Below are 26,627 nucleotides of genomic sequence, written 5' to 3' on the forward strand. Positions count from 1 at the left end.
TCCCAGATCCCTTTGAACTGGAAATAAAGGCTTAAATTTCAGGACCACAGTGCATGTTTGACACATTCACTGGCTTCAGATATGCCAAAACAGAGACAATAGGCTGTTTGCTATTTCCTATTGAAAATGTAATAAGAAGGACAAAGGAATACCACAAGTCCCTTAAGTGCTCACTTTTTTGTATGAATAAAACTTTGAACCTGAGTTTGTTGTAACGCTATTTGCGTAAGGGTTAGATGTGAATTCTCTTAGGTTGTGATCAGATGAAATAAGTTCTGGAGATGCCTCTGTATCTCCATTGACTAAAAACAAAGTCTAGTGTCTCCCATTCAGACCACTATGTCTTTTAGACATTCATTTTGTGTGAGAATCCCATTTTTTCCTCAAGAAAACACATTGAAATGAAGACAATTGCCAGTGTTGCCACAGCTGTGATTGTCTACCAACATAAACAAAAATGAAGATAGCACAGACAAAAAAAAAGCCTTATTTTTTGTTGACTAGATGTTACAGTGTAGTATCATGTGCCACGAGCATCAAGGAGTCAGCTAAGTTACTTCACATGTCTTTAAATGTTATCGATATTATGATTCACTATACAATGATCCATGGTCTTCCGATTTCCTTTAAAATACTGAATCATACATTCACAGATGCTAAAGGAAAATTAATTAATGACATTTTTGTTAACAGACATCTTGAGAGGATTAACATGCAAAAAAATAGATAACTATGTGCTTGCCATTTAGGCTTAAAGTGCAACTCCTGCTGTATTGTGTGAAAATGTAATGTAGCAAAGCACCTGTATTCTCCATAGTGCAACAAAATAAGGAGGCTCTTAGTAAGTTTACTAATTCAATATACAAAGTGGCAGCTAGAGGACACATACATTTACTGATCTCTGCATTTTGGCAAGGAAGACTGTTCTGAGGGAACAAATGGAGATGATCTGGGAATATTTTGCTGGGTATGCAGTGCACAAGCTGGGAGAAAACAAAACCTGGTGTATGCTTGGCTTCATCCTAACGTCGCCACTCCCATCCTGGTCCTGGCTGGTCACAGTCACCAACACAGGGTGCATGGCCCTTTTGACAGGGACACACTGGCAGACATGTACTTGGCAGGGCTCCCCTTGGTGACAGTCACCAAGATGCCTTAGTGTCCATGTCCTTCCAAAGCCTCCTGAGAGAGGAAGGGCTGTAAGCTGGAGGTAACATCAGGCTCTTAAGAGGACTCATTACTATCTCTGACCAAGATGTCATATCATTAGGTTAAGTTATGGTTGGACTCAGTGATCCTGAGGGTCTCTTCCAACTGAAATGATCCTATGATTCAATGAAGCATAAGCACTCCCAAATTCCCCAGATGTGTGAGCTGTCTCAGACCAGAGTCTCATGAGCATGGATTCACAGATTTCTCCAAGAGATGCCATCAAGGTGAGAAATGCAATCCACAGACCTTGCAAAGGTCTGTAATCCTACTGTTCTTTACTTATACAACAAAGTAAACAGAAAGGTCAGATAAAAGGGTGGTATTACGCACTTCTGTGCCCCAGCTCATCACTGTTTCTGCATAGTCTGAACTTGGACCAAAGCCCTTTCACAGAATCACTGAATCGACTGGGTTGGAAAAGACCTCAGAGATCATCCAGTCCAACCCTTGGTCCAACTCCAGCCCATTGACCAGATCATGGCACTAAGTGCCATGGCCAATCTCAGTTTAAAAACCTCCAGGGACGGTGAGTCCAGCACCTCCCTGGGCAGCCATTCCAATGCCTGATCACTCTCTCCATAAAGAATTTCTTTCTAATATCCAGCCTAAATTTCCCCTGGCAGAGTTGAAGCCCATGGCCCCTTGTCCTATTGTTGACTGCCTGGGAGAAGAGACCAATGCCCACCTGGCTAGAACGTCCCTTCAGGTAGTTCTAGAGAGTGCTGAACTCACCCCTAAGCCTCCTCTTCTCCAGATTAAACAACACGAGCTCCCTCAGCCTCTCCCCATAGGTCTTGTGCTTTTGTAACAACAGGATCATATTTACATCTGAAAAGATGATCTCTTGTTTCTTCTTCCCATCTCTGAAGTGGCTGGTGAAAAATTTCACTTCCGTAGTCTCATTCTTTGTGTCAGGTTACTCTCTGGTCAGGTCCCTCAGATGATCACATTTCTCCTTAGATACCCATCAATCCAGAACATTTCTTCTTGAGAAGAGCTTACTCTATACTTGACTAGTATTTCCAAGTAAGTACAAGATCATGAAGGTGTTTACAGTCTTATTTGTGCTTTTTTTTTTTTTAATTCAGAAATTTAATATACTTGGACTGTAAATGCTTTGAGAAGGAAAGGTATTTGATTCTGAATCCATGCAACATCTCCTGGTGCATCCAGCTCCATAGTAAACAAAGTGCTACCACCATGCAAATAACATTACCTGGTGAAACACTTAGTATTGGCAGGAATAGCCAATGACTCCATAAATTCTCATTTCCAGTAACCAGAGCTATTCGTTTTTTCGTATCCCATTTAAGGGGCTATTGGACCACAATCTCTCTTCTCACTCTTCAACAACAATAGGACTGTTAAAGAGGAACATTGTGCTTATTGCTTAAATGTACTGAAATGTTCATCCACCACACAAGGAGCTAGACCTTAAAGCTGTCCCTGCTTCCTCGGGCAAAACTCCAGCAAGATAATTCAAAATGACCACATCAAATGACCACTACCATCCTGCTTAATATGCATTGGGGGTGTTCATTCTGGAGTAGCAAGGGTGGTAATAGTTCAATATTTGTTTCCTAAAAATCCTGTTTAGAAAATTTATAAGTGGAAATACTGGTTTGCTGCAAAACAATTCCCTGTCTACTTACAAATCCCAGTGACAAAAAAAAAAAAAGGCACTTTAAATTAATTTTAACATCTCTCTTTCTTGTGGTGTTCTATTTTTAGATAGAGGATTTGCATTAGATGTTCTACAGCAAGCTTGACTATATTCTCTAATGTTATTCATATTATTATTCATATTGTGTTTCTTATGGCAGCCTTAATCATAAATCCCACTGGGCTAGATGTTGTACGTACACAGCCCAAAAAGATGGCCCTGCTCCAAAATAGTTTTGGACTGGAACATGAAATAAAAGAAAGCGTTGATACAGACAAACAGATGGGAAAACATGAGCACAATACAAGGCAATACTGGTCAGCTGAATAGGCAAGAACTCAACACACCAAAAGCCTGATCATTACCAAATGTTGCATTTTCACTATTCAGACCACTGGGATAATTCCATTCAGTTCCTTTATTTCCAACAAGAACATTAGTCTCCTCATGACCACCACCCCATTTTCCCACTGAGCCTGGAGAAGAATGGGAGATAGAACAAGAGAAAAGAGGAGGAAATAGATTAACATGAAATTTCAGAAAGTTCTAGAACATCTTTCCAGTGGAAACACCCTGGAGAAACCTGGCTGGTTCTCAGATGCACGAAGATGAGTCTATGCACAGGGTTATAAGATCGGTGGCCTGGTGGCAACCAAGTGGTTGGATTTGATGACCCAGGGATAGTGGTGTATATATAATGTTTTTTTCAGTGTTAGATCCAAGGGAAAAGTACATAGAGCTGTGTTTCATAACACCAAAATGATATCAAGAAAATAAAAGGTATTACAAACAAAATCTACTTGCACTACAAAAGTGGTTTTATGGACAACATAGGTCACATGTATCTGCAAAGTACTAGTTAATATTATAAATTATAAAAGCACTTGTTTTGCAGATATACAAGTTAAACTCCTATTTCTTCAAATAGACAAACTCTTTACTTGGTTCTTTGAAAGATTCCAACAAGAAAAATCTATCAAATCCTTTTCCATCTCTCAGAAAGGCAATTTAACCTCTCCAGAGCTCTTTACTCTTGTAGCCAGGCCACTTCTGGCCCAGATATTTCTTGTCATCCTATCCAAAGAGATCTTTCCTGTGCTTAAAGAGAGAGCTTCAGGTAAGCTGGCATATGCTGAACATATTCTAAAAGAATATTGATTACGCTTTCTATTCAGAAGTGACTCTCTTACGTATAATATTCACACTGCTTACAAAGTGCAAAAGATTGGTGTTGGTCCGTGTTCAAAATGGAGTCTGCTGTAGAACCAAGACCAGGACAGAAAGGAGAGGGGCAGGACCACCACACTTCCCTGGTGGGCATCCTTTCAAAAGAAACTCAGACTCAAATGTCTCTTAATCATACCAGAAAAGTCTTTTATTCATAGTGAGAGCTCTCACACCTCCCAAAGTATTTAGCAGACTGTACAAATAAATCAAAATAACAAAACATACCTATGATCTCAGTCAACACTGGCACTAGTGAAGCTATAAAGCTAAGTCATGTAGCCCAAACTCACCTCTTGTGTGAAGAAGGAATCTCAGCATTTTATTTTTGCCAGTGGTTCAAAGTGGTATAAGTTTCATTGCAATGTTTAGTTCAGGCAGGAGCTGCAGGTCCTCCTGAGCAAAGAGGAACACCTAAGTGTGGAAGGATCAGAGACAGATGAAAGAACAGCCAGTGTCTGTCCCTCATAGTTGAGTCATTCCCATGTTCATTGTGCATTGGGCTTCCACAGGGCTTGTAATCTGTTCCTCTCTGGTCCCACCGCAACCCCCTTTAGATACAGTAAATATCCCAGATACAGTGGACTCTGCATCACTGCAAATCCTCATGTTTACATCAGTTGTCTGCCTAGGTGCAATGTTACAGCTCAGACAGAAGTTTTGGGCTTTTCCTACTTTGATCAGCTCAAGCCCAGTTCATCTGGGCACCAACAGGACTTTCTCTGGCAACTGAAAAAATATAAATGCCTCCTTTAACTATGGTGCAACAGCTACTCAATCACACAGTTGTTCATCAACACGTTTTCCTCATTCCATCTGCCTCTAAAGGCAGTGATAGGAACAGTAAGAAGTAGCCCTAGCTGTTTGACCAAGCACAAAATTTCCATATCACTGGACACAATCCAGCTAAGTCAGAGTTGTCAATTTAACAAGCTGTGGCCCTGAGGTTACTCCGTTATTCTCTTTTGTTCTCTCATTGCTTCAACTTGCTGGTCTTTTTGTAGATTTCTCATGTTCCATGACAGCACTTTCTATCCATGGGTCTCACAGCAAGTTTGGGAACATGCATCAGTTGAGGTACACAGTGATAACCACCGGTTGAAAACTTCATGGTCCCTGAAAAGACTCTATGTGCTACGGTGACAAAGACCTTCATCCAAAATCCACTGAAGGCAAGAGAAAGACTTATAATTTACTTCAGTGGGGTTTGCACCTGTCTCACAAGGACTAGATTTCTAGGGCTGTTGATCTGCTGCCTTTCATGAGCACGAATTTTACTAATGTATTTTACAATGCCGTTCAGCTATCGCTTGGATAATTTCAAATCTGCCAAATCAGATGGATGTGCTGCGTGCCATGGTCCATAAAAATGAAAGGTCAGCTATTAATTGGCTTCAGTTTAAGCTTAGTGACTGCAGAAAAACCCCTTTCACAGTCACATCATTTAATTTATAGATAGATATATTTGGATCTATTTCTTTCAGGAATGGTTTGCAGCCATTGATTTTATAAAAGAGATAATAAAAGTGTAATGACTATGGAGATGCAAAAGTGGAAATGACATGGAGAAAGTAATAATCATTAAAATAAAAGCATAAACAAGTCTATAAACCAAACCCTCAAGACATTTGCCATGTGTAATGTAACTTTTATACCTCTTACTTCATAATGCATAACTTTCAAAGAAAATTAATTTAATTCTTTTACTAACCTTACCAAACCTCAATCAAGTAAGAGGTAGCAAGAAAAACAGTTATATGCACACACAGTAAGCTTTCATTTAGTCCAAGTGGTGATTCAGGTGTTTTGATAGCATAATAAAGACCTGAAACCCCTTTTACCCACAGCAACACTGAAATCCCAGAAACTCTGCTTTTCACATGAGGTTGCTTGGATACTTAAACCTTCTTAAGCTTCTAAAACAGAGCTTTTGTGGGACAGTCATCTATGCTGGTCTCTTTAATTTTCATCAGGTACTTTCCCTACGATTCAGAAATAAGGTAAAAATATGGGAGAGGTCTTGCAAGAGAGACAGGGCTTATGGGCAAAGTATGCTGCTAAACCAGCAGCTGGTAACAATGGAAAGATGGGCCTCTGAGTCCTAATTTGAGTGAGCAGACAGGGAAGAAGGACTGACCCTCATCGGTCCACCCCAGGTGGGACTAGCCACAGCAGAGGGTTTAGCCATGGTTGCTCAACCTGACAGCTCGATGTGATGATGCATCAGAGCTGGGCTCTTGTTGGGTTGCCCAACAGGCTCCATGTCATCTGCGTGATGGTAGGCAAAAGGCATCTCCTGTGGGGTGGCCAGGGGGTTGCCAGGAAAAGCTCTTTGATCCCCCATCTTCCTCCCTGAGATCGTATCCTGAGCTCCCAGAAGCAGGAATGCTGCTTGACTGCAGAGAGAAGCACTGAATCATGGATATATTGGAGTGGGTAGGTTGAGATCAAGGCATTTTGTCCTTATGTCCACCCAGAGTTGTATGTCTTACTTTTCCCTGTTGCAAAGCCTTCCTGCCTCCTGCTGCTTTCGACAGACCTCAGACTCCACAAACACAGGTGCATGCTGACATACTGACTGTTAAGATGTGTGATTACTGACATTTCCATAAACACAGGCAAACATGACAGCCTTAAAATGGTCCTACTCTCAAGCTCCCCACCTGTAAAATAGAAAACAGGCAACTTCACGCACCTTTCCAAGGGCAGGACAGGGCTATTTCTAGAGTAGACTGAGGCCTTAGGCAGTGGAAGAACCGTGATCAGAAAGTCCAGAGATAAAAGTATATGCTGCAGGAAACATTATTAAGAGGCTTTCAGAAGCAGGGAAAGTTGCTCTGTACTAATAAATCCCTGGAGATTTTGCTGCCTTTGAGTTTAGTGACACCGCTAAGATATCCGTAGTCATATAAAGATTGCAATTCTGTAAGCAGCTTTCTTGATTGCCAAAGGCAAGACCTACAAACTGATCATTATCATGATCATATCAATTAGTTTTTAAAACTGATGAAAAGTCGAAAGCTTCAGCTCAGTAGGTGGCCTGTTCCAGTGGTGGGGCCACAGAAGACCACAGAGCAATCCATGTGTCCTCTGGCTTCACCAGGCTTTGAACAGGGACTGAACACCTTTGAATCATAAGCAAACCCTGTAGCTTTGGACAGATTCTGAACTTCGACCAACCCTGTGGTTGCCGGAGTCCTCAAGCAACCATATTTCTTCAGGAAAGCATGGACTTACTGCAGATGTGATAACATCATTCTTCCCTCCATCTCTCTCGTTTTCAGCTCAGTTAACGAACAAGGCATTCTTCTGTCTTTGGCTGGAAAGCCACATTGAAGAATTATTTTCTGAGCAGGTCTCATCCCAGGACAACAACTGCCAGTAGAGCTGGAGCAGCTCATCCAGCTGCAGCTCATTGTCTGCTCCTCAGAATGGGAGTTGGGGAGAGGCAGCTGCCAGACTGGATTAACATTTTGGCAGGCTGAACGTAACCCGCAGAACTAACATCTCTGGCCAAGATGGACCTTTGCTTGCCTTCTGCTCACGCATGCCCATCTCCAACAAGTCGAAGGTCTCTTGCCCAATGTCATGACCTGGGTGCATGTCTCAGGACATCAAGGTCAAGCATGAACCAAGGTACTTGCAAGGCAGGAACTCCAATGCCCAAGGTTCCCTCATGTCATCCCATGTATCTGGCTATAAATGACTATTGAACTTCGAAACTATTTCCCTTTTCTAGATTGTCAGCTTCTTAAGCATTTACAACTTTAAATACTTATCTCTCCCAATTACATCAACCGACTTGTTGATATGTCAAATGAGGAACATGTTGGCAAATTGGTTGCAAATGTGTCTTCTCCTTCCCCTCCCATGTCCAAAATATACAGATTACAACATCCTGAACTCACATAAACTCCTGACTGTGTTTATTTCAGAGTTGTAAAGCTGATCTGACTGTTCAAATTGATATGAGGAAATAGAAACACATCACTTTGCAGCCTCCAAGTTGGCTTCTGCTGCCCAAACATCTTTCTTTGTGCCTCAGGTCTCAATAATTTTCCACCAAATGGGTCAGAGCACAAGACATACAGATACATTTGTTCTCAAACATCTTTTAGGGCTTTTCACACTCAGCTTTAATTTTTTTCTCCTTTTAATTTTGAAATAACTGGTTTTCTTTAATTATTCATATATTTACTAAGGACTTTGCCAATGTCAATATAAATTGAATTATGTCTTCTTGAAGGGTACTGGCTCAGGCATCCAGAAAGCTACCTTACCTTTACCTCTAGTATAATCTGTAATGAAAACTGTGTAAATAACTGATTTTTTGTTTTAATGTTTGAACGGAAAAGGTAAGGAAAAAATCATTATTGGAAGAGTCTTAAACTGTTTCATTTCTCTCAAAGGAATGAAAGCAAGCACAAAAACACATCTGTTTTATTGCAGTATTTTTCTCCTTTGAAAAATTATCATTGAATTTAGCTTAACTAGGCTTTAAAGCGTCCAGAACACAACTCTTTGATTTTCCCTCCCTGCATTTGATCTTTTTTATTTTCTTCTGACAAAGTACTCCGTTAAATACAGCTGTTATTACTAGACACAGAGTGACCTGAAATTGCTTTTTTAGCAATAAAATGTATCTTTCACTCAAAAATTATTCTTCTATATCCAGAGAGAGATATCTAACATTTTTCTCTCTCATACCACAAAACTAAGTGATATGCTACTCTTTCATTATTTAGGGGGGGGCAAGATGCTCTGAAATATTGACTAAAATCTCTCTGGTAGCTTCTGAGGTAGCTTATGGTTTATCATCTCTAACGTCAAATGACAAAGGAATGGAGAGAGGAGCTCACAGTGTCATGCCTAGAAAGCCATGTTTACTCATGATGGGGCGCGGGGATCAGTCGCGTGACTTTGCATATACTGTAGGAATGGAAAACGTAAACTATGGTCCCGAGATTACGTGTTTTATGGCAAGTGCAACATTATTTATAGTGTGTTTCTTTCACTGGCTCTGTCACCATGGCATTTCGGCTCTTCCTAGAAACACAGGAAATCCCAGAGCAGCCTCTCTGAGATTTTTTTGCTCCATAACAAGGACCCCTGGATGCATCTTGACTCCAAGTCTAACTTTGACTTTGGCTTCACGTGAGGTGTTCAGAGCAAGTGATTCAAAGCAACACTCGGCTCTTCTCTTTGCAGTTGGCAAACATCAGCCAAATACCTGGCTTTCCAGTTTGACTCCTTTTGACCCTCTAAACTAATCCCAACCTTCGCACTGGCTTCAGTACAACTGGCAAATTTATATTATAACCCTCTTTATGCACCCTTTAGTCTCATAAACCCTCTATCACCTGAGTGCTGGCCATGCAGACGGCACTCAAGGCCCTGTAAGTCTAAGAATATGGTGTTTAAATAAGCTGACACTAGTTAGATGCTTCCTCCACATAACTGGAAGCCTTCATTGAAACAAAATGTTGCATTTTCATCTTTGCAACAGAACCTAGGGCTAAATCGAACCTTGGCTATAGGTAAGGCGTGTGCTTCTGTGTGAAAATTCACTGTGAGTAAAACAAGCTGATGCAAACTCTATGTTTTCCTTCATCGCTGTGCCAAAGTTCAGCTATAAGCTTGGGTCTGCAGTGTATCTTTCAAATCCTCTAAAAGTAACTTTACCAATAATATAGGGGAAAAGAAAGGCACAAAGCACCACAAGAAACTTGAGATTAAGTTATTCAAGTGAAATGACGCCAATATTCTCCACCACAGAAACTGCAAATTTGAAAATAACAGTAGCTCTACAGTCACCAGTTTCGTAGAAGCTATCCCTAGTCCAAGCCCAGTCTCTGCCAGGAGCATGTATCGAACAAAAATGCAAAATCAGGCAACCAGATCAACAGAGAGGAGCACACAGCTTTTTTCCACAATGTCAACAAAATCCAATCATAACTTTCATTCTGCAGCAATTCTTTTTGCGATCCTAAGCCCACCTGAGCATTAGCTTCTTACATGCCCATACTGATAACCAAAAATTATGGATATGACTTTTTTTAAAAAAAATCTACGAGTCGTGAACATATTTGGCCTGAACAAATTCTAAAATTCCAATATTATTTAAATTAAAAATAAATCTTAAAAAAAAAAAAAAATTTAAATTCCCAAGACCTGCCTTTTTGTTCTTCCAAGCCACTTCAGCACCTGCAACTAAAAACCTCCTGCGATGCACACTGCCCAGCCTAAATTTGAGCCCCAAACTGGGTCACCCACTCAGCTGTGAGAGTGAACCTGCTATCATCTACAAACAGGGGGTGAAATTGGGGATAGATCACACAGAGACATCAATACCATATTTCCACCTCTTTCCACTTGAGTAACAAAGTGTGAACTGCAGAAACTGGCTATGACTTTGGATCCGTTTTCCTGTTTCACAGACCCTAACTCTGATCTGATCCCAAACTCCCCTCTCCCTCCTTCTCTTTCCTCTGGATTAGTTGAACATTGACCTAATCCTGGCTCTCCAACCTTTTTTTTCTGGAAACCCAACACAAACACATCTCCAACCCTTGGCTGGGCCATTTACAAGACTCACACTTGCAAATGAAACACAGAAGGAGGTCTGGCAAAATGTTCATACTTCTTTCTCTCCCTTCCCTTTCCTTAGAAGCATCAATGTTTGAGCTAAAATATACCCCTGCACAAACCTTAGTCTCATTTGTCCCCTATACCATTGTCACTAGCCTGACTCCCTATATTACTATGGACTAGGTATCCAGCAGCCTCAGCTCCCACCATGGTCAAGACAAACTGGTAAAAAATGCCTCTGCTTGAAGAAAATAGATCAACACACTAGGATGTGCCGTGCTGAATTTCACAAATCTTTACCCTGGCCTTATTTTTAAGTCCACAACGCAGTCCGTGGAAAACAAAAGACAGACTCTGGTGTTGGTTAAAGTCCTCTACCAGGAGCCTCTTTGGCATCCAAAGACAACATCACCTGCATCCATGGGGAAGGTTGAACCTCACACAATGCTTGACACAACCTGCAGGGACCCCAGCGTGAGGCAGCAGTGTCCCCATTTTCCACCCAGCACAGAGGGCACATGTACATCAAGGTACCCAGAGTAGGTCACCTGGAAAGCTCATCATTAATACCTAACACTGTAGATATGACAGACACTTATGTATGTCTATCCAAGTCTGGGCAGTGCGAGAAGGCACAAGAGCCAAGAAATCAGGCTGGGATGAAGCTGTCAGAGAAATGGAGATGAAGGTTATAAAAAAGGAAAAAAGTCCCAGTGTGGACAGGTCTACCACATCTCCAGCTTGCCTTAGGGCAAGCTCAGTGTTTGGCCCTTTGTGAAGATACAGGAGGTCTGCTGAGCTGTGCAACACAGTCTCCAACACGCAAGTGTCCTGTGGACAGAAAGACTCCTGACCCAGGCCACAAGAACGTCAGGAAAATATGCAATTGCACTCTTGTGATTTCACCTCTCAGTATTAGGGGTGAGAGGTTGTCTGAGTACCTCACAGGGCCTTTCAGAGAAAGCCCTCACAAAATCACAGAATCTGGATTGGAAAAGACCTCAGAGATCAAGTCCAACCCTTGGTCCAACTTCAGTCCATTTACTAGATCATGGCACTAAGTGCCATGTCCAATCTCAGTTTAAAAACCTCCAGGGATGGTGAGTCCACCGCCTCCCTGGGCAGCCATTCCAATGCCTGACCACTCTCTCCATAAAGAATTTCTTTCTAATATCCAGCCTAGATTTCCCCTGGCAGAGTTGAAGCCCATGCCCCTTTGTCCTACTGTTAACTGCCTGGGAGAAGAGACCAATCCCCACCTGGCTAGAACTTCCCTTCAGGTAGTTCTAGAGAGTGCTGAGCTCACCTCTAAGCCTCCTCTTCTCCAGACTGAACAACCCAAGCTCCCTCAGCCTCTCCCCATAGGTCATGTGCTCAAGTCCCTTCACCAGTCTTGTTGCTCTTCTCTGGACCCGCTCCAGCACTTCAATCTCTTTCCTGAACTGAGGGGCCCAGAATTGAACACAATACTCCAGGTGTGGCCTCACTAGTTCAGAGTACAGGGGAAGGATCACTTCCCTTGTCCTGCTGAACATGCTATTTTGGATATAGGACAGGATACCATTGGTGTTCTTGGCCACCTGAGCACACTGTAGGCTCATGTTGAGCTTCCTGTCAATTAGTACCCCCAGGTCCCCTTCTGTCTGACTGCTCTCCAGCCACTCACCTCTTGGCCTTTTGGTTAAGATCAAGTGTAGTAAAATATCTTCTGACCTGCCTCGGGAACAATTTTTGTGGCATTTCTGCTGGGAGACTGAAAATTTCCTTTGCCCTGTCTGAGTGTTCCACATTTAATAGTGTTGCCACAGCAGAGTTCTTGGACCACATGCCCCCATTCATATTAGAAGCAGGATTTCACTAATTTGTGCATGTAATCTGACCATCTTAGTCCTCAAACCTAATTTAAAAACTTTTTGAATTTCTGATAAATAACAACCTCTTCTAACTAGAAACATTATGTAATCAAGTTTTGTGTTCTTTCAACCTTATTAGATTCTTTTCGCAACCCTGTGTATGCTTTGAGCATCCCACTTGAACACAAACATGTTGGCCACTGACATATACCAAAGATGTCTTCTGATGGTTGGAGGTATTTAACGTTTCAATTACATGACATTATAGTTCTCACAGCACAGTAACAAAGCACCAGGGGAAATAAAATGTGAACACAAAACAAAGAACTTCACAGAAATCTCAGAATTTCTCCTGAAAATCTCTTCTGCTGCTCAACACCAAGTGTTCCAGTTTTCCATTTTGAAATGACACTTTGTTTCATCTGTAACTTACATTGCAGATACACTTTATTGCTATTTTTAAAGCTTAAAGCAAAACCAAATATTTTTGAAGATGTACACTTAAAAAATAATAGCTGTTTCCAATTTTTCTTGCTAGAGATTTTTATGAAGGAGAAAGGGCCTTCCGTGCACCCTCTCAAAATTCCTAAGTATCCAACAAAATAGGATTCCAGCCTCTCATTAAGCCCTCAGGCTATAAATAGACATGCTTTGCAATGCAGATGCAGCATATAGCTGCAGTCACAGTGGAAGGGGGTGCAGACCTGCACCCCGATGCAGTAGCACGCAGAAACCACTCTCGCTCCTCTAGCAAACAAGCCTCCACTTGCAAACAGCACCAGAAACTGCTTTTATGTACGACGGCACAAATCCAGAGCAGCTCCACTGAGGCTGGTGGACGTGACCCTTCTCTCACTTATATTAGTGTTATTCTATTAACTACAGAGAAATAAAACCTGAGATGAAAACCAGACTCCATCAAGTAAGCTCTGCTGCAAGAGAAGTCAAGTCTGGGCTGTGGAGCAGAGCCAGGGGCTGCCAGGAGTCTCAGCAGCTGCAAAGTTGTTACCTGCAGCTCTACCTCTTCTCCTCTTCTTCTGTCTTTAGGTAGGATGAAAAAGGTCGTTAACATTAGGCAAATCCCTCCGCTGCATTTCTCCGGTGCACAAATGACATCTGTTTGGCACACAAACAGTGAGATTGCTACGTGGGTATGGATACAAAACCCTCGAATCCTGCAACGTGCCCTATTTTTTCACGTTATTCTACTCGGCAAGTCCCAGTGCTGTTAGCAACTAGGGAAATTGGGCCTGTCGTCTATAATCTTTGAAGTGCAAACTTCAGGCTCATGCAAAACAGAGAGGAGAAGTGATGTCTGTATTTTCAGGTGAGCAAAGCCACAGACTTCAAAGATTCGGTATTAGTCTGTGAAGCTTCTTGAAGATTGTCACCTGAGCTTCTCAAAAGCTGGCTGAAAATGCATCTGTACATCCAGATAAACGTGTTCTTTGATCTGAGTGATAAAAACAACTGTTTTTCTACATGTAAACTCCTTTTTTGTAAATGTTTATGAACTGTGTGAAATTATGTGTCTGCCAGAATTTAAAGTAAAGTGATTCAATGGGTTTGCTTTACATTTAGCATTCATTATGCTAACTAACATTACAGGAATCCCAACAGAGTTTTCAAGGAAGGTTCACGGTGTTGTAGTTACCAGGGAAACACACGATAAATTGTTGCTATCTAAAAAAGAAAATCCCCATTAACTTTCTCTTAAAGAGCAAGCGATGTGAACTATATGGAGAAATGCCTTTACAGTTACCCTATAAAAATGCTGTATGTTTTGTTTCAAGATTTAACCAAATATTAGCCAAGCTCTGACATTTTTATTCATTGTGAACAGCACCTAGCCCTTTATAGTCTGTGTTTTACCATGCATTGTTAAAGACAGTCCAGTATTCTGATAGATCAGCCTAGGAATAGCAGACACCATGTGATTGTTACTGCAGTTATAACATTTACTGGCAAACCTTTGTTTGAGAGGGGTTTGATTCTTTCATACTAAGCTAGCAAAACTGGCAGTGTGTTTCACACCAAAATGTAGGATTTTTGCCAATCCCACATGGATTGTACAAGACATCCAACCCCAGAGGAAGAGTTTACAGGCTGAGGAAACAAAAATCTATGGTACAGACCAGATTTCTGGGTGTATGTCTACATTATTTTTTTGGACATGGCATCACCAAGACAGCTACATGGAGAAACTAGAAAATTTCCTTCTCCAAAACCCTCATTGACCTCTTGCAGATCAGGTGGGCAGTTTAAGAAGTAATCATCACCCTCAACCACCACCTCTAAGGGGGAGTTGTGGTCCTCACTGTCTCTTGGTCAGTTTCTAGCCTTTGGGACTGAAGACAAGAACTGTTCCAACCTTACTGCAGTGTGAATCACAGAATCTCAGAATGTCAGGGATTGGAAGGGACCTCGAAAGCTCATCCAGTGCAATCCCCGCTCTGGAGCAGGAATGCCCAGATGAGGTTCCACAGGAAGGTGCCCAGGCGGGTTTGAATGTCTGCAGAGAAGGAGACTCCACAACCACCCTGGGCAGCCTGGGCCAGGCTCTGCCACTCTCACTGAGAAGTTTCTTCTCAAATTAAAGCGGAACCTCCTGTGTTCCAGTCTGTACCCACTGGCCCTTGTCCTGTCATTGGTTGTCACCGAGAAGGGCTTGGATCCATCCTTTTGACATTCACCCTTTATATATTGACAAATATCATTGAGGTCACCCCTCAGTCTCCTTCAAGCTCCAGAGCCTCAGCTCCCTCAGCCTTTCCTCACACGGGAGATGCTCCACTCCCTTCAGCATCTTCATGGCTGTGCTGGGAACTGAGGGGTCACAACCGGACACAATATTCCAGGTGTGGTCTCACCAGGGCAGAGTAGAGGGGCAGGAGAACCTCTCTTGACCTATTGACCACCCCCCTTCTAATCCACCCCAGGTACCATTGGCCTTCCTGGACACAAGGGCCCAGTGCTGGCTCATGGTCATCTTGCTGTCCCCAGGACCCCCAGGTCCCTTTCCCCTATGCTGCTCTCTAAGAGGTCATTCCCCAGTCTATACTGGAATACACTGCCTAAAAGTACCTTCAGCAGAAGCTAAATTAAATCTGGCTTTTTCCACACTAAAATGTCCTAAAAGCACATTTCCTTTCCTGTCATCTGTTTCACACCCATCAGTTACAGTATGTCAGCCAGGCAGAAGGTAACTTCCAACAAAGAACAGTAATTTCTCTGGTTGCTCCAACCTGATTCATATTTGACTGCCCATGTCCGTCACACTCAAGCCTTATAGAGTAAGTCCTTGAATAACCATGGTGGGTAAAAAGGATTTTCCTCATTTAAGAGGTCACCTCTGAATTGATGAGATACACTCAGTACCTGACTTCTCCAAGTTTCCACTGTGAATTAGCAAGAAAGCAGAGATTTTCTCTCACTTCTTGCTGCATTATTCCCACTTTGCTACTCTCTGTGTTAAAGAAGACATTAATTTCATTGGAGCTCATGTCAGGACATCTCAGATTTGTGCCACAGGAGGGGATCTTTGAAGACATTTCTGGCATATGGAGGCAGTGTTGTAGGTCAGATAAATGTAGAAATTCAATTTTCCTTCTTGATGAGACAGAATAATGACCTGTTCTAAGACAGAAGTCATGTAGCTGATGGTCAACATGAAGGAGAAAGACAGAAGGCGATGTCAAAGTGAAAGTCAGGAAGATGGCCTTATTTTTAAATCTGCATCACCAAGATGTAAAATAATGGAATTAAAGTCTCATTTTAGTTAGCTGGATTAAAATGTTGACCTGTTTTATTTTTCCTATCCTTATTCTTACTTTTACTGAACTATTTCTGAAGTCTATTCCTAAAACAAGTAAACCTTTTTTTGTTTCCATTTGCAAAAGGTTAAAAAAAAATACTGAGAGAGAGACACACAGACACACAGAGCCAAAAAGAAACAGAGAATCCAAGTGGAGAGGTATGTGTTATTGAACAAGTGTTTAATTTATGGAACTTGGCCGGCAGAACAAGAGTTTGAATTGTACTTCAATAAGTGGGACTCTTAGAATAAATGTGGCTTGTAAAGTTGTTTTACAGTCTGCTTTGCTGAGCAGCCAACACCTCATGGAAACCTTTGAAAAACATTCTGTTTAGAAGCGACGGTTTTTATATTTCATATTTTCTCTATTTGTTTTCCTCTCTGGTTTTATAACTGAAACCATATGCAGAAAAACGGGATTTTTGTGTCTTAAAATATTTACCTGATCTGACTACTTTTATTATTTAAAAAACAATAAAACAGTTAGCATTTGAAAATTCTTCATCTATTAGGCATTTGGTTCGAACATTAACATGTTTTTGTTTGATACCACAGTCAGCTACAGATTTCCCAAATGACCTTGCTAGAGTCACTTCGTTGAGATTCATCACCCTTTTCCCTACGTATATGTGATGCAGCTGTGTGTATCTGAGCTGTCTGTCTTTCCCATTATAGACAGAAAATGCAACAGGGTTTAGGACATGATTCATCTGTGTAGGATGGGAGGAGATGAATCAGACTTTGCATCCATATATTGACCAGCTCTTCAGTGGAAGTCAAGGCAAACTGCTCAGATAAAGGCACTTAAACTGGAGAAACCCACAGTTAGCTACCTAAGCCCCATTTTAGCCTCTCTGTACCACTAACGAGATGAGAAATACCACTCCGGAATGAAATCCATCCCAAGAATGATGTATGACCAGCTGGGTGAATTGCCAATAGAGGATAATGATGAGTCTATGTTGACCACAAAGACTGCCAAAACAATAAGTTTTTCAGTGGCTAAAGGGAGTTGAAAGGAACCTTTCTCCACAAACGTTGTTGAGGAGACCCAAGGCAAACCCTCCTTCACAGTCACATATGCATATGCATACATTCCACATACAAATGGTATCAGCACAGCTTCTATGCAAAACACTGGGACAATCCATTAAATAAACTATGTGTCTCCATTTGGCAGACTGGGAGATACTGCGAAGCAATAAAGTGTCACCTTGGAGAAAAGCAAAGTATTGCATTACATACAGACTGGGAAAGGAAGACAAAGAAAGAATCCAAGATCACACTATAAAATCCAAGTATCTAAATAAGCATGTAAGAGTCATATTTTGCCCCATTAGTTCAACTATCCTGATTGCTAACTATTATGTGGTGGTTGTGTTTGTACAGATATGACAGAGCTGCTCTGGAACATGACTTCATTTAATGCCTGTGATAGGAAACAAGTTTACTTGAGCATTTTTTCCCTTTTGTGTGGATTGTTTTGTTGGTTGGTTTTTTTTTTTCTACTTTAGAGATCTGTGGTGAAGTGTTTCATACAATTGTATTGCATCCAACCTCAATGACTGCTCTGAGATGCCCTGTTTTGTTCATTTGGGTTTTTTTTGTGTCACAGGTTGATCGCTGGTAGAGTTTTGCTCATTACAAACTCAGCCAAGCACTCTGTCACCATCCCAAAGTTTTGCCCTCTAGCTGCTCACTCTATTTCTTTTCTATATCTTTTTGGTTTCTTACGAGACCAACGTGCTTTTACAAACTGTTTCTTTTGAAGGGCCTTGTGAGACCACATCCCTTGAGGTCAGTCGTTTTCCGATCACCCCTATGCTGAAGGACAGGAAATTGCAGAGGGCATTTCTGAGCTAAGGCGGGTTGACTTCCATCTGAAATGATAGTGGAGGAAAGGGGGGACCTGTATTGCCTTGTGGTTTTTGTTTTGTCTTTTTCTTCATGAGGCCACCAGAGCACTGCAGGCTGTGTGAAGGCTCTACACTGTGAACATCTTTTCCAGCAGCACACAACAAAGAAAACCCTAGTGCTTACTCTGGGAGGCTTAAAAATACACGACTCTGTTCTTTTTTATTATTTGGACACCACAGTATAAAGGAGAATATATAAAGCTACTGGAGAGTGTCCAGAGGAGGCCATGAAATTGGTAAAGGGTTTGGAGGGGAAGCCGTATGAGGAGCAGCTAAAGTCACCTGGTTTGTTCAGCCTGGAGAAGAGGAGACTAAGAGGAGACCTCATCATGGTCTACAGCTTCATCACAAGGGGAGGAGGAGGGACAGGAATCGAACTCTTCTCTTTAGTGACCAATGACAGAACCTGAGGGAATGGCAGGAAGGTGTGCCAAGAGAGGGTTAGGTTGGACATTAGGAAAAGGTTCTTCATCCAGAGGGGGCTGGACACTGGAACAGGCTCCCCAGGGAGGTGTCACAGCCCGAAGACCAACAGTGTTCAAGAAGAGACTGGACAACATCCTCAGACACACAGTGTGACCTGTGGGGTTGTCCTGTGCAGGGACAGCAGTTGGACTCCATGACCCTTGTGGGTCCCTTCCAATTCAGGACATTCTATGATTCTATGAGCGAGCACATGTAGGTCCAGAGATGAGCCATAACCAACAGGCATTACATTGCAGTCTGAAAAATTTTCATAAGAAGCAGGACACCTCATCACCACAGATGAAGCAGTGTTTACTGACAAAAAGACCCTTTTCTCAAGGAATTCCCCATCAGCTCTAGTTGTGCCATAAGTGATTCAGGCACTCATTAGCCCTAATTAGCTAACTGTTCAAATGATTTCTATATTCACAGAGCCTGTACCACTGACCGAAAACTTATTGACTGGCAGGTGCTCACTGCAAAATAAATAGTGTTTTTCCAGGTTGATGTTCCTGCAGGGATCACTGTACCCATCATAGACCTCAGGATCTCCTCTAGCTGTTGTAGCACCTTGGGCTCCTCTGTCATAAAGCCGCATAATTTATCACTGTGGCAGTACAGATAATTTCAGCATCCCCATATATCTTTTTTGCACTACTCTTTCCCCCAAAATATCTGTAATTCTTCAGTCAACTCCTCTAGTCATGTCCCAGGTTGCCTTCCCATCTGAAGTCAGTGAGTGTGCTCCCTTCCAAGCAGAGATTTAGTTTGCTTCTGAGACAGCAAACAGGAATCCTAGGAAGAGACTGTAATTTTCTTTTTTTCTTAGCCCCAGAGCTTTGATGCCCTTCTTGATGCAGATTACAGGCCTGTTACAGATGGCTCAGGGATTTAAAGCACTAGCCTGGGACCCCAGATCCCACTTCCATAAACGTCAAGGTTGACCTTGGCAAAAACCTCTTAGGCTGGAATTTCTCTTGCCTGAAAACAGCCCTTTAGAAGTTCAGCGGCCAGGCTCCCTCTTCAGCTGGTGAAAAGAGAAAGAGAGACACCCTTTTTTTCATATCTTAGCCAGGTATGTAAAAAAAGGGACATGAATCACCCTCTGGAGACACAAGCCTCTCTCTGTATTGACTGCAAAGGGCTCTCACATTACTTCTTTGCACTTAACCCCTAACAGTTAAATGATGTGAGCAAGGACAAGAATTTTAAAAATATACAGCTCCCACATCTGAATTTCAGAGGGAGCTGAGCAATGCAGTCTTGTAAATACATGCTTTAGAAGCTCTGCAATGATGTTTCTGCTTTGTAAATCCCAAAAGTAATTTTTCCTGGCGAGGTTTAAAATGAGTATGAGATTTTCAGGTGCTATGAAGACATAGACACAACCACTCAGTATTTGTTCTCCCTCCTGGCAACAACTGCACTCGGTTGCTGGTGGAGAAAATTGTTCACAGCAAAGGGGCCAGTAACCTTTCTTTATTGACGTTTCCCCAAGACTTCATGATCCTAAGAGATGCTCCAGTCTCCTTTATGTGGATCCACTACAGTTGCCTGAGCCCAACTCAACTAATGAAACTCTCTGGAGAATTCTTCTGGAAAGAACATGACCAAACAAAACAGATAGGAAATACTGAATTTCATTCTCTGATACCAGCTCTCTTCCTAAACATGACTGTTAAGTCCTGGAGGGAAAGCAGCCTCTATGACAGCCAAGTGCTAGCCTGGTTTTGCTCTGGAGTCTCTTCTCTGCTCGTGCTGTTAACTGCAGATCCTGTGTCCTTCCCCAAAAAACATCAGGTGTTTGACTGGAACACCCAGGCTGAGCTGTTAATGGGAAGAACAGGAACTTTCAGAGGGCAGTCCTGAGCTGAGATGGGTTGACTTCTGTTTGAAGATGCTCAAAGCTACACTGACAACCAGGAAGCCCAGGGCAACGATGCATCTTACACAGCCTGGGTCTGTGGGATTAATTCAGGCACAAATACCTGTTTTTTCCAGTAGGACTTGGCCTTTTCCTCACTCACAGTTGAAATTCACAATATATGACGGTTTCAAATTCCCTCAGCTTAGAGCACACGTAAGAGGAGAAAGGAGACTCCTGTCCACTATTCTCTACATTAATGTCCCCCTGGCTAGCCACAAGAAACTAGCCAAAAATGACAGTCATCATGGCTGTCTTTAGCTGAAACCAGGGACTGGACCCAGCTTCTGGCCAGAATCAGATTACAAATCGATTTAAAAATCAAAAAAAAAAAAAAAAAAAAAAAGGGACAATAAGCCCGCTCTCTTCTTTTGCTCCTTGCTTGTTCTTGCATCAAGTGCAGCTGGGCACAACCTTGGAACCTCTTTGCACACAGCCCCATAAGACACCTGTGGCACCTACTCGTTGCACAACCACATCCAGTCTTCCAGACTGTTCAATACCTTCTGTAGCCCTTGTCCCCCTTAGTAGAAATCAAACAGAATCATAGAATCATTTAGGTTTGAAAAGACCTTTATAGTCGTCAAATTCATTACCTCGCACTGCCAAGCCCACCACTAAGCTCTGTCTCTAAGCACCAAGCCAACACACCTGTTCAATCCCTGCAGGGATGGTGACTCCAGCACTGCCCTGGGCAGCCTGTTCCAATGCCCCACAGCCCTTTGGGGAAGAAATTGTTCCCAAGATCCAACCTCAACCTCCCCGGTGCAACTTGAGGCCATTTCCTCTCATCCTGGCATTTGTTCCTTGGGAGCAGAGCCTGACGCCCCCTGGCTCCAACCTCCTATCAGGCAGTTCAGAGAGCAAGAAGGTCTCCCCTCAGCTCCTGTTCTCCAGGCTGAAACCCCCCAGGTCCCCCAGCCGCTCCTCAGTGCTCATGGGTGTTGTTTAGCTTTAGTTTTTAGTGTGACACATAACAGCATCACTTGCCCACACATCCAGCCCCAGACAGATGCTGGTAGGTGAAGGTCACCACAAACTGGTGCTGCGGCAGGGACGAGCTGCCGGCAGAGAGAGCCAAAGCGCCGAACGATGAGAGATGCACAACACAACTGCAGGGCTGCAGTTAGCATTGTGCTGCCAGGGCTGAGTGGAAAACATTCTTAGATGCTCAAAGACCCTCTTATTGTGGTATTCAGAGCCACAGAACCACCTGGCAGTGTTCCTCTCTGCAAAACAACCTTCCCTCCAGCCAGGCATGCCTTCGCCGCCTGTCCTGCTGGTGAAGGCTTTAACACTGACAGCCAGACTGAGCTACTAAAAAACAGGCTCCTACCAGAAGGTGGTGCCCATATTCCACGAAACAGGGGGCAAGCCCTCAACAGCACGGCCTGCGTTTGGGCAACACCTAGAAACCTGGCCACACTTCTCCAAAATCATTAGAGCAAAACCACAGACCAGACGATGCCAAACTCCCCCAAAATGCAGACTGGAATTTTTGCAGGTGTAACCAGCAGTGTAACCCACTGGGGTTTACATCTTAATGGACATTTTAATGAACAGAGTCCTACAACTGCAATAAGTAGTTCATTAATTCCATATCCTCCCTGGATATTCATTTACTAACTAAAGAGCACACAGTCCTGAACCAAGTTGCTTATCTTTTTCTAAAGCCACACATGGATGCTGATTTCTGTGCAATACTTCGATGCTACCCCAGTTTGTTCTTGGTGATCTATCAAAGGTAGATGTGGAATCAGACCATAGAAAGGCCATAGATTTGCTGTGTTACATGAATGCAGAAGCTCAAAACATCGAAAAGGATACAGGCTTCAGACTCTGCTCTGGTATTTTCTTGTCTCATGCTGTTTGCTACTGTACTTGCAATTTGCTTTACTTCGCTCCAGTTTGCTGCTGGCCAAACATCAGCAGGTTTCCTCCTTGGTAGTTGCAAGTGCATGTGGCTACCATTCGGTTACCTGGCAAAGATTATGTCCCTTGTCCAACCAGCAGCTTGTCATATCAGGAGATGGAGTGAAGGGGGGGATGCTGCAGGGCACCTATATCAGGTCCCTCTTCGTACCTGAAGCAAAATGGAACAGTTTCCATGATGGTAGTGGGTCATCTGCTCTTCGTCCCCCAGAGGAGACACTTCTGTGTCAGCCACCAGCACACACCACTCAGCAGTGGTTTGGGCAGGTCCATTCTCCATCAAACACCCCCTATTTGAAAAAGGATATCACCATGGGGCTCCAAAGTACAGCAGAATGTTGCCATGGCATGACCCAAGAGATTTTCTAACACATGGACTTTGTGATTTACAGTTACCCCTCTTCATCACCTGAAAGAGATGGATCTTGGAGAGGTCATTGTGGCTGAACGCCCTGGAGAGAGGGAGTTGTACACAGGGCAGCAGACAAGAGTCCAGGACCTGCTGGGGAGAAGTGGAAATCAGATCCACCGGGTCTTCGCGTACCTCACAGGAGAAATGAAAGAATATGGAGAGTGGATGAAAAGTAAGCAGAGGGATGTGTTTGGGGGTCTCTGGCCAGGATAAGCTAGCTGGGAATGTCTATTTTGTCAACAGAATTTCCAGTGCTGGGGAAGGAGTTGAGGGGCCATTTCATCCCCTGAGGTAGAACAGAGGTGGTGGGGTCCAAGCTCACTGCGAACTTCTGGCCTCTTAACCCAAATCATATTCTTCTCAGGAAGGTAATCTCACTTCATCCTCTTGCCATTACTATGGCTGCAGGCACAATTTAGCACAGGCAGAAGACGTCTTTTACACTTAGTCAGTTATGTGACATTAGCATCACGTTCCTTATAGCGGTGCCCAGAATCATGCATCAGGGCTGGGGATTTAGTCTTGTTTTTAAGTGTTTTGGATCAGCAACCATCTCCTCGTCTGTGTGTGTGGGCTGATGAAGGGGACTTGACTCCTGATTGTGTGGGCAAAGGCTCTTGTATTACCAGCCTTGGGGGAGCAACAAGCACTGTGGCTGTCATGTTGCTATAAAATACAAAGCAAGCACTGATCTCAAAGTTTTACTGTCCTGACAGGAACAATACATGAGCAGATGGTCCGTGTTACTCAGAATTATTAGGGACTTGGGGCTTTGTGAGGCTCTGTAAGACTGTGGGTCCTCTGTCAAGGCTACATTCATTAGCGGTACAACTCCAGGCACAGGAGAGAAATAAGAGACAGCCATGTACAGCCAGTTTGTGCGGTGCCTATTGTTGGTGGAGGACATGGGTTGAGATGCCTCCAGGCAGGGAGGTCAGCAGGCTGGTAGTGTGGTCCCCAGACACAGGGGATCATCTCCTCCTGCTTTCTCTTTGCTTTATTGGTCCATACTTGGTAGACAGTTTTTCTTACTCAGTGTCCTGAAAAGCTCTGACCACTGCCCATCAGTTATATTTGAATACTTACAGTTAATACTTGTGTCTAAAACCAAGAGTATTGCTGATATGTTTCATAGCTCAACACCAAACATTAGTAATAATTATTCCAGAGAATAATTTCCTCTGCTTTCCTCTGAGAAGCTCACTCCTCCCCAGTTGTAATTGCCTGGCTCCCCAACAATGCACAGCCTGAGGGATGCTTGTGAAGCCATCCCTCAGCTTGTGCTCCAGCCTCTTGGGAAAGGTCTCCCAGGGATGCTGAAGAGATGCAGATTGGTACCTGGCCTTTCAGAGACCCTTTATTTAAGCTACTATTAAGCAAAACTTAACCTTAATTCAATTTGTAGTAGAAGACTCGGTAGCAAGTGTTATTGCAGTGCTACAAGACCGTTCTCTGCCCATGGAGACCATCACGAGCACTTTACACGGATGCCCTCAGACAGGTTGCCCTCAGCCCCATGCACATCCCTGCACTCAGCCAAGATTGGTGCCCCTTTTCTCTGTCTGGGTTCAATAGTCTTCTATAAACAGCAAAGGCTCTTTCTCCTTTGGAAATACCTCTTACAGTCCAAGCTGTAACAGCCATTTTCTTAACTTAGGTTATTCAGTTCTTGAAGTGCATTTTTAGACACCTGTCACAGTTTGACCTCATCTCCTATACACAATACGTTCTTGGTCCCTAAAATGGTAAAAATATTTCCTTTTCATAGCTCTCTATCCACATACAAACTAGTTTCAGTTTCTGCATAAGTCCCTCTGTGCATCTGAATTGTACATCAAAAATGGACTATCATCTCATTAAATTTCTAGTGGAATATTAAGCAACCTACCATGCAAGAAAGACTACTCTCTGACCACCATAAATAAACCACTTTTTTTATTAAACCCTCCATGAACTTTATAGCAGTGTCCCGTCCATCCCTATTATATTTTCAAGTGCCAGGTGCAAAATATAGTAATAAATCAGAGGGTGGTTTTACTGTCCCATTGATACATCGTTTCTATTCCATGCCCTGAAAATAACTGTAGAGATGAGTGTGCTTTGAGGGAATCCTGCTGAAATGATGCCTGATCACCAGCATTTTTATTTCATGTCCTACAGATAAGCCACTAATGTTTCAGCTGGTGGATTGGATCTTGCGAGGGACCTCTCAGGTGCTGTTTGTCAACAACCCTCTCAGTGGGTTGATCATTTTAGTGGGGCTTTTCATCCAGAACCCTTGGTGGATGCTCACGGGCTGTACTGGAACAACTGTGTCAACATTAACTGCGTTGGCCCTCAGTCAGGACAGGTAGGTGGTACCTCGGGTTTGGGAACTTCATAGAAATGGATCATTATGGTATCAGGAACCTGCTTATGGGTGACAGCCCTAGATTTGTGTACGATAGAAACAGCAGACTGTTTTCTTTAAAGATGGTTTATAAGAAGCAAGGTGAGGACAGAGCTGTGGTCCAGGAAGAACTGGCTTGTCCCCATAGTCAGCTGTCTTTGTGAGAGCAGTTGCCCCTCTCTTATAACCATTGTCACATCCATGTAGGTCCTTTGGGTCACAAGGAGCCTCCTGGACCATCATCACTCAACAGCCTCCAAACTCTTCCCCTCCACACAAGCAATGCAATGCAATATGGAAGCAACTTCATTGCTTTTTTGTCCCTCCTCTACACTCCCTTCATCAGAAAAGCACCTATAAATCACATTTTGGTGGGTCCCTTTGACAGGTCACCTTCAGCACATCTTGCTACCTTGCAAACTTTCCTTTCCATCACAGATCAGCCATTGCAGCTGGGATGCACGGCTATAATGGGATCTTGGTGGGACTGCTCATGGCCGTTTACTCTGACAAAGGGGATTACTACTGGTGGCTTCTTCCTCCTGTGGCAATTATATCAATGTCCTGGTAAGTGCCATTTCTCTTCCTAGGAACAATTCTCAGAGAATGAGGAGTCCTGCTATAAACAACTTAAACACATTGGAAGTTCTGTGGTGCCCAGGAGTAGAATCATAGAATCACAGAATGGTGTGGGTTGGAAGGGACCTTCCCAGGTCCCCCAGTGCCAACTCTGCCATGAGCAGGGACATCTTCACCAGCTCAGGTTGCTCAGAGCCCCATCCAGCCTGGCCTGGGATGTCTCCAGGGATGGCTCATCCATCACCTCTCTGGCCAACCTGGGCTAGTGTTTCACCACTCTCAATAAAAAATTCCTTCCTCATGTCCAGCCTGAATCTCCCTCCCTTAGTTTAAAACCATCACCCCTTGTCCTATCACAACAGGTCCTGCTCAAAAATTTGCCCTGTCTTTCTTACAGACCCCTTTTAAGTCTGGAAGGGCCACAATAAGGTCTCCCTGGAGTTTCTCTTCTCCAGTTGAACACCCCAACTCTCTTATCCTGTCTTCCCAGCAGAGCTGTTCCAGCCTCGGATCATTCCTGTGGCTCCTCTGGCCCCTCTCCAGCAGGTCCATGTGTGTCCTGTGCTGAGGACCCAGAGCTGGACCAGCACTGCAGGGGGGTCTCACCAGAGCAGAAGGACAGAGTCACCTCCACAGGCTGCTGCCCATGCTGCAGT

General features: G+C 43.3%; 1 protein-coding gene across 3 annotated transcripts in view; it reads left to right on the forward strand.

The window, feature by feature from the left end:
• The window catches only part of LOC136114885 (urea transporter 2-like), a 296,579-nt gene that overhangs the window by 261,486 nt on the left and 8,466 nt on the right, over window positions 1-26,627 (forward strand). For 2 of the 3 annotated variants that reach the window (XM_071802363.1, XM_071802364.1), the window contains exons 4-7: window positions 16,440-16,513; window positions 22,984-23,175; window positions 25,164-25,353; window positions 25,831-25,959. In XM_071802363.1, the coding sequence (XP_071658464.1) occupies window positions 23,010-23,175; window positions 25,164-25,353; window positions 25,831-25,959 (485 nt within the window). In that variant the 5' untranslated portion in view covers window positions 16,440-16,513; window positions 22,984-23,009. The remainder of the gene's footprint in view (window positions 1-16,439; window positions 16,514-22,983; window positions 23,176-25,163; window positions 25,354-25,830; window positions 25,960-26,627) is intronic. The other variant, XM_065860571.2, reaches the window with a different exon arrangement.

The sequence above is a fragment of the Patagioenas fasciata genome, chromosome Z (assembly GCF_037038585.1).
Source record: "Patagioenas fasciata isolate bPatFas1 chromosome Z, bPatFas1.hap1, whole genome shotgun sequence".
Lineage (NCBI taxonomy): Eukaryota > Metazoa > Chordata > Aves > Columbiformes > Columbidae > Patagioenas > Patagioenas fasciata.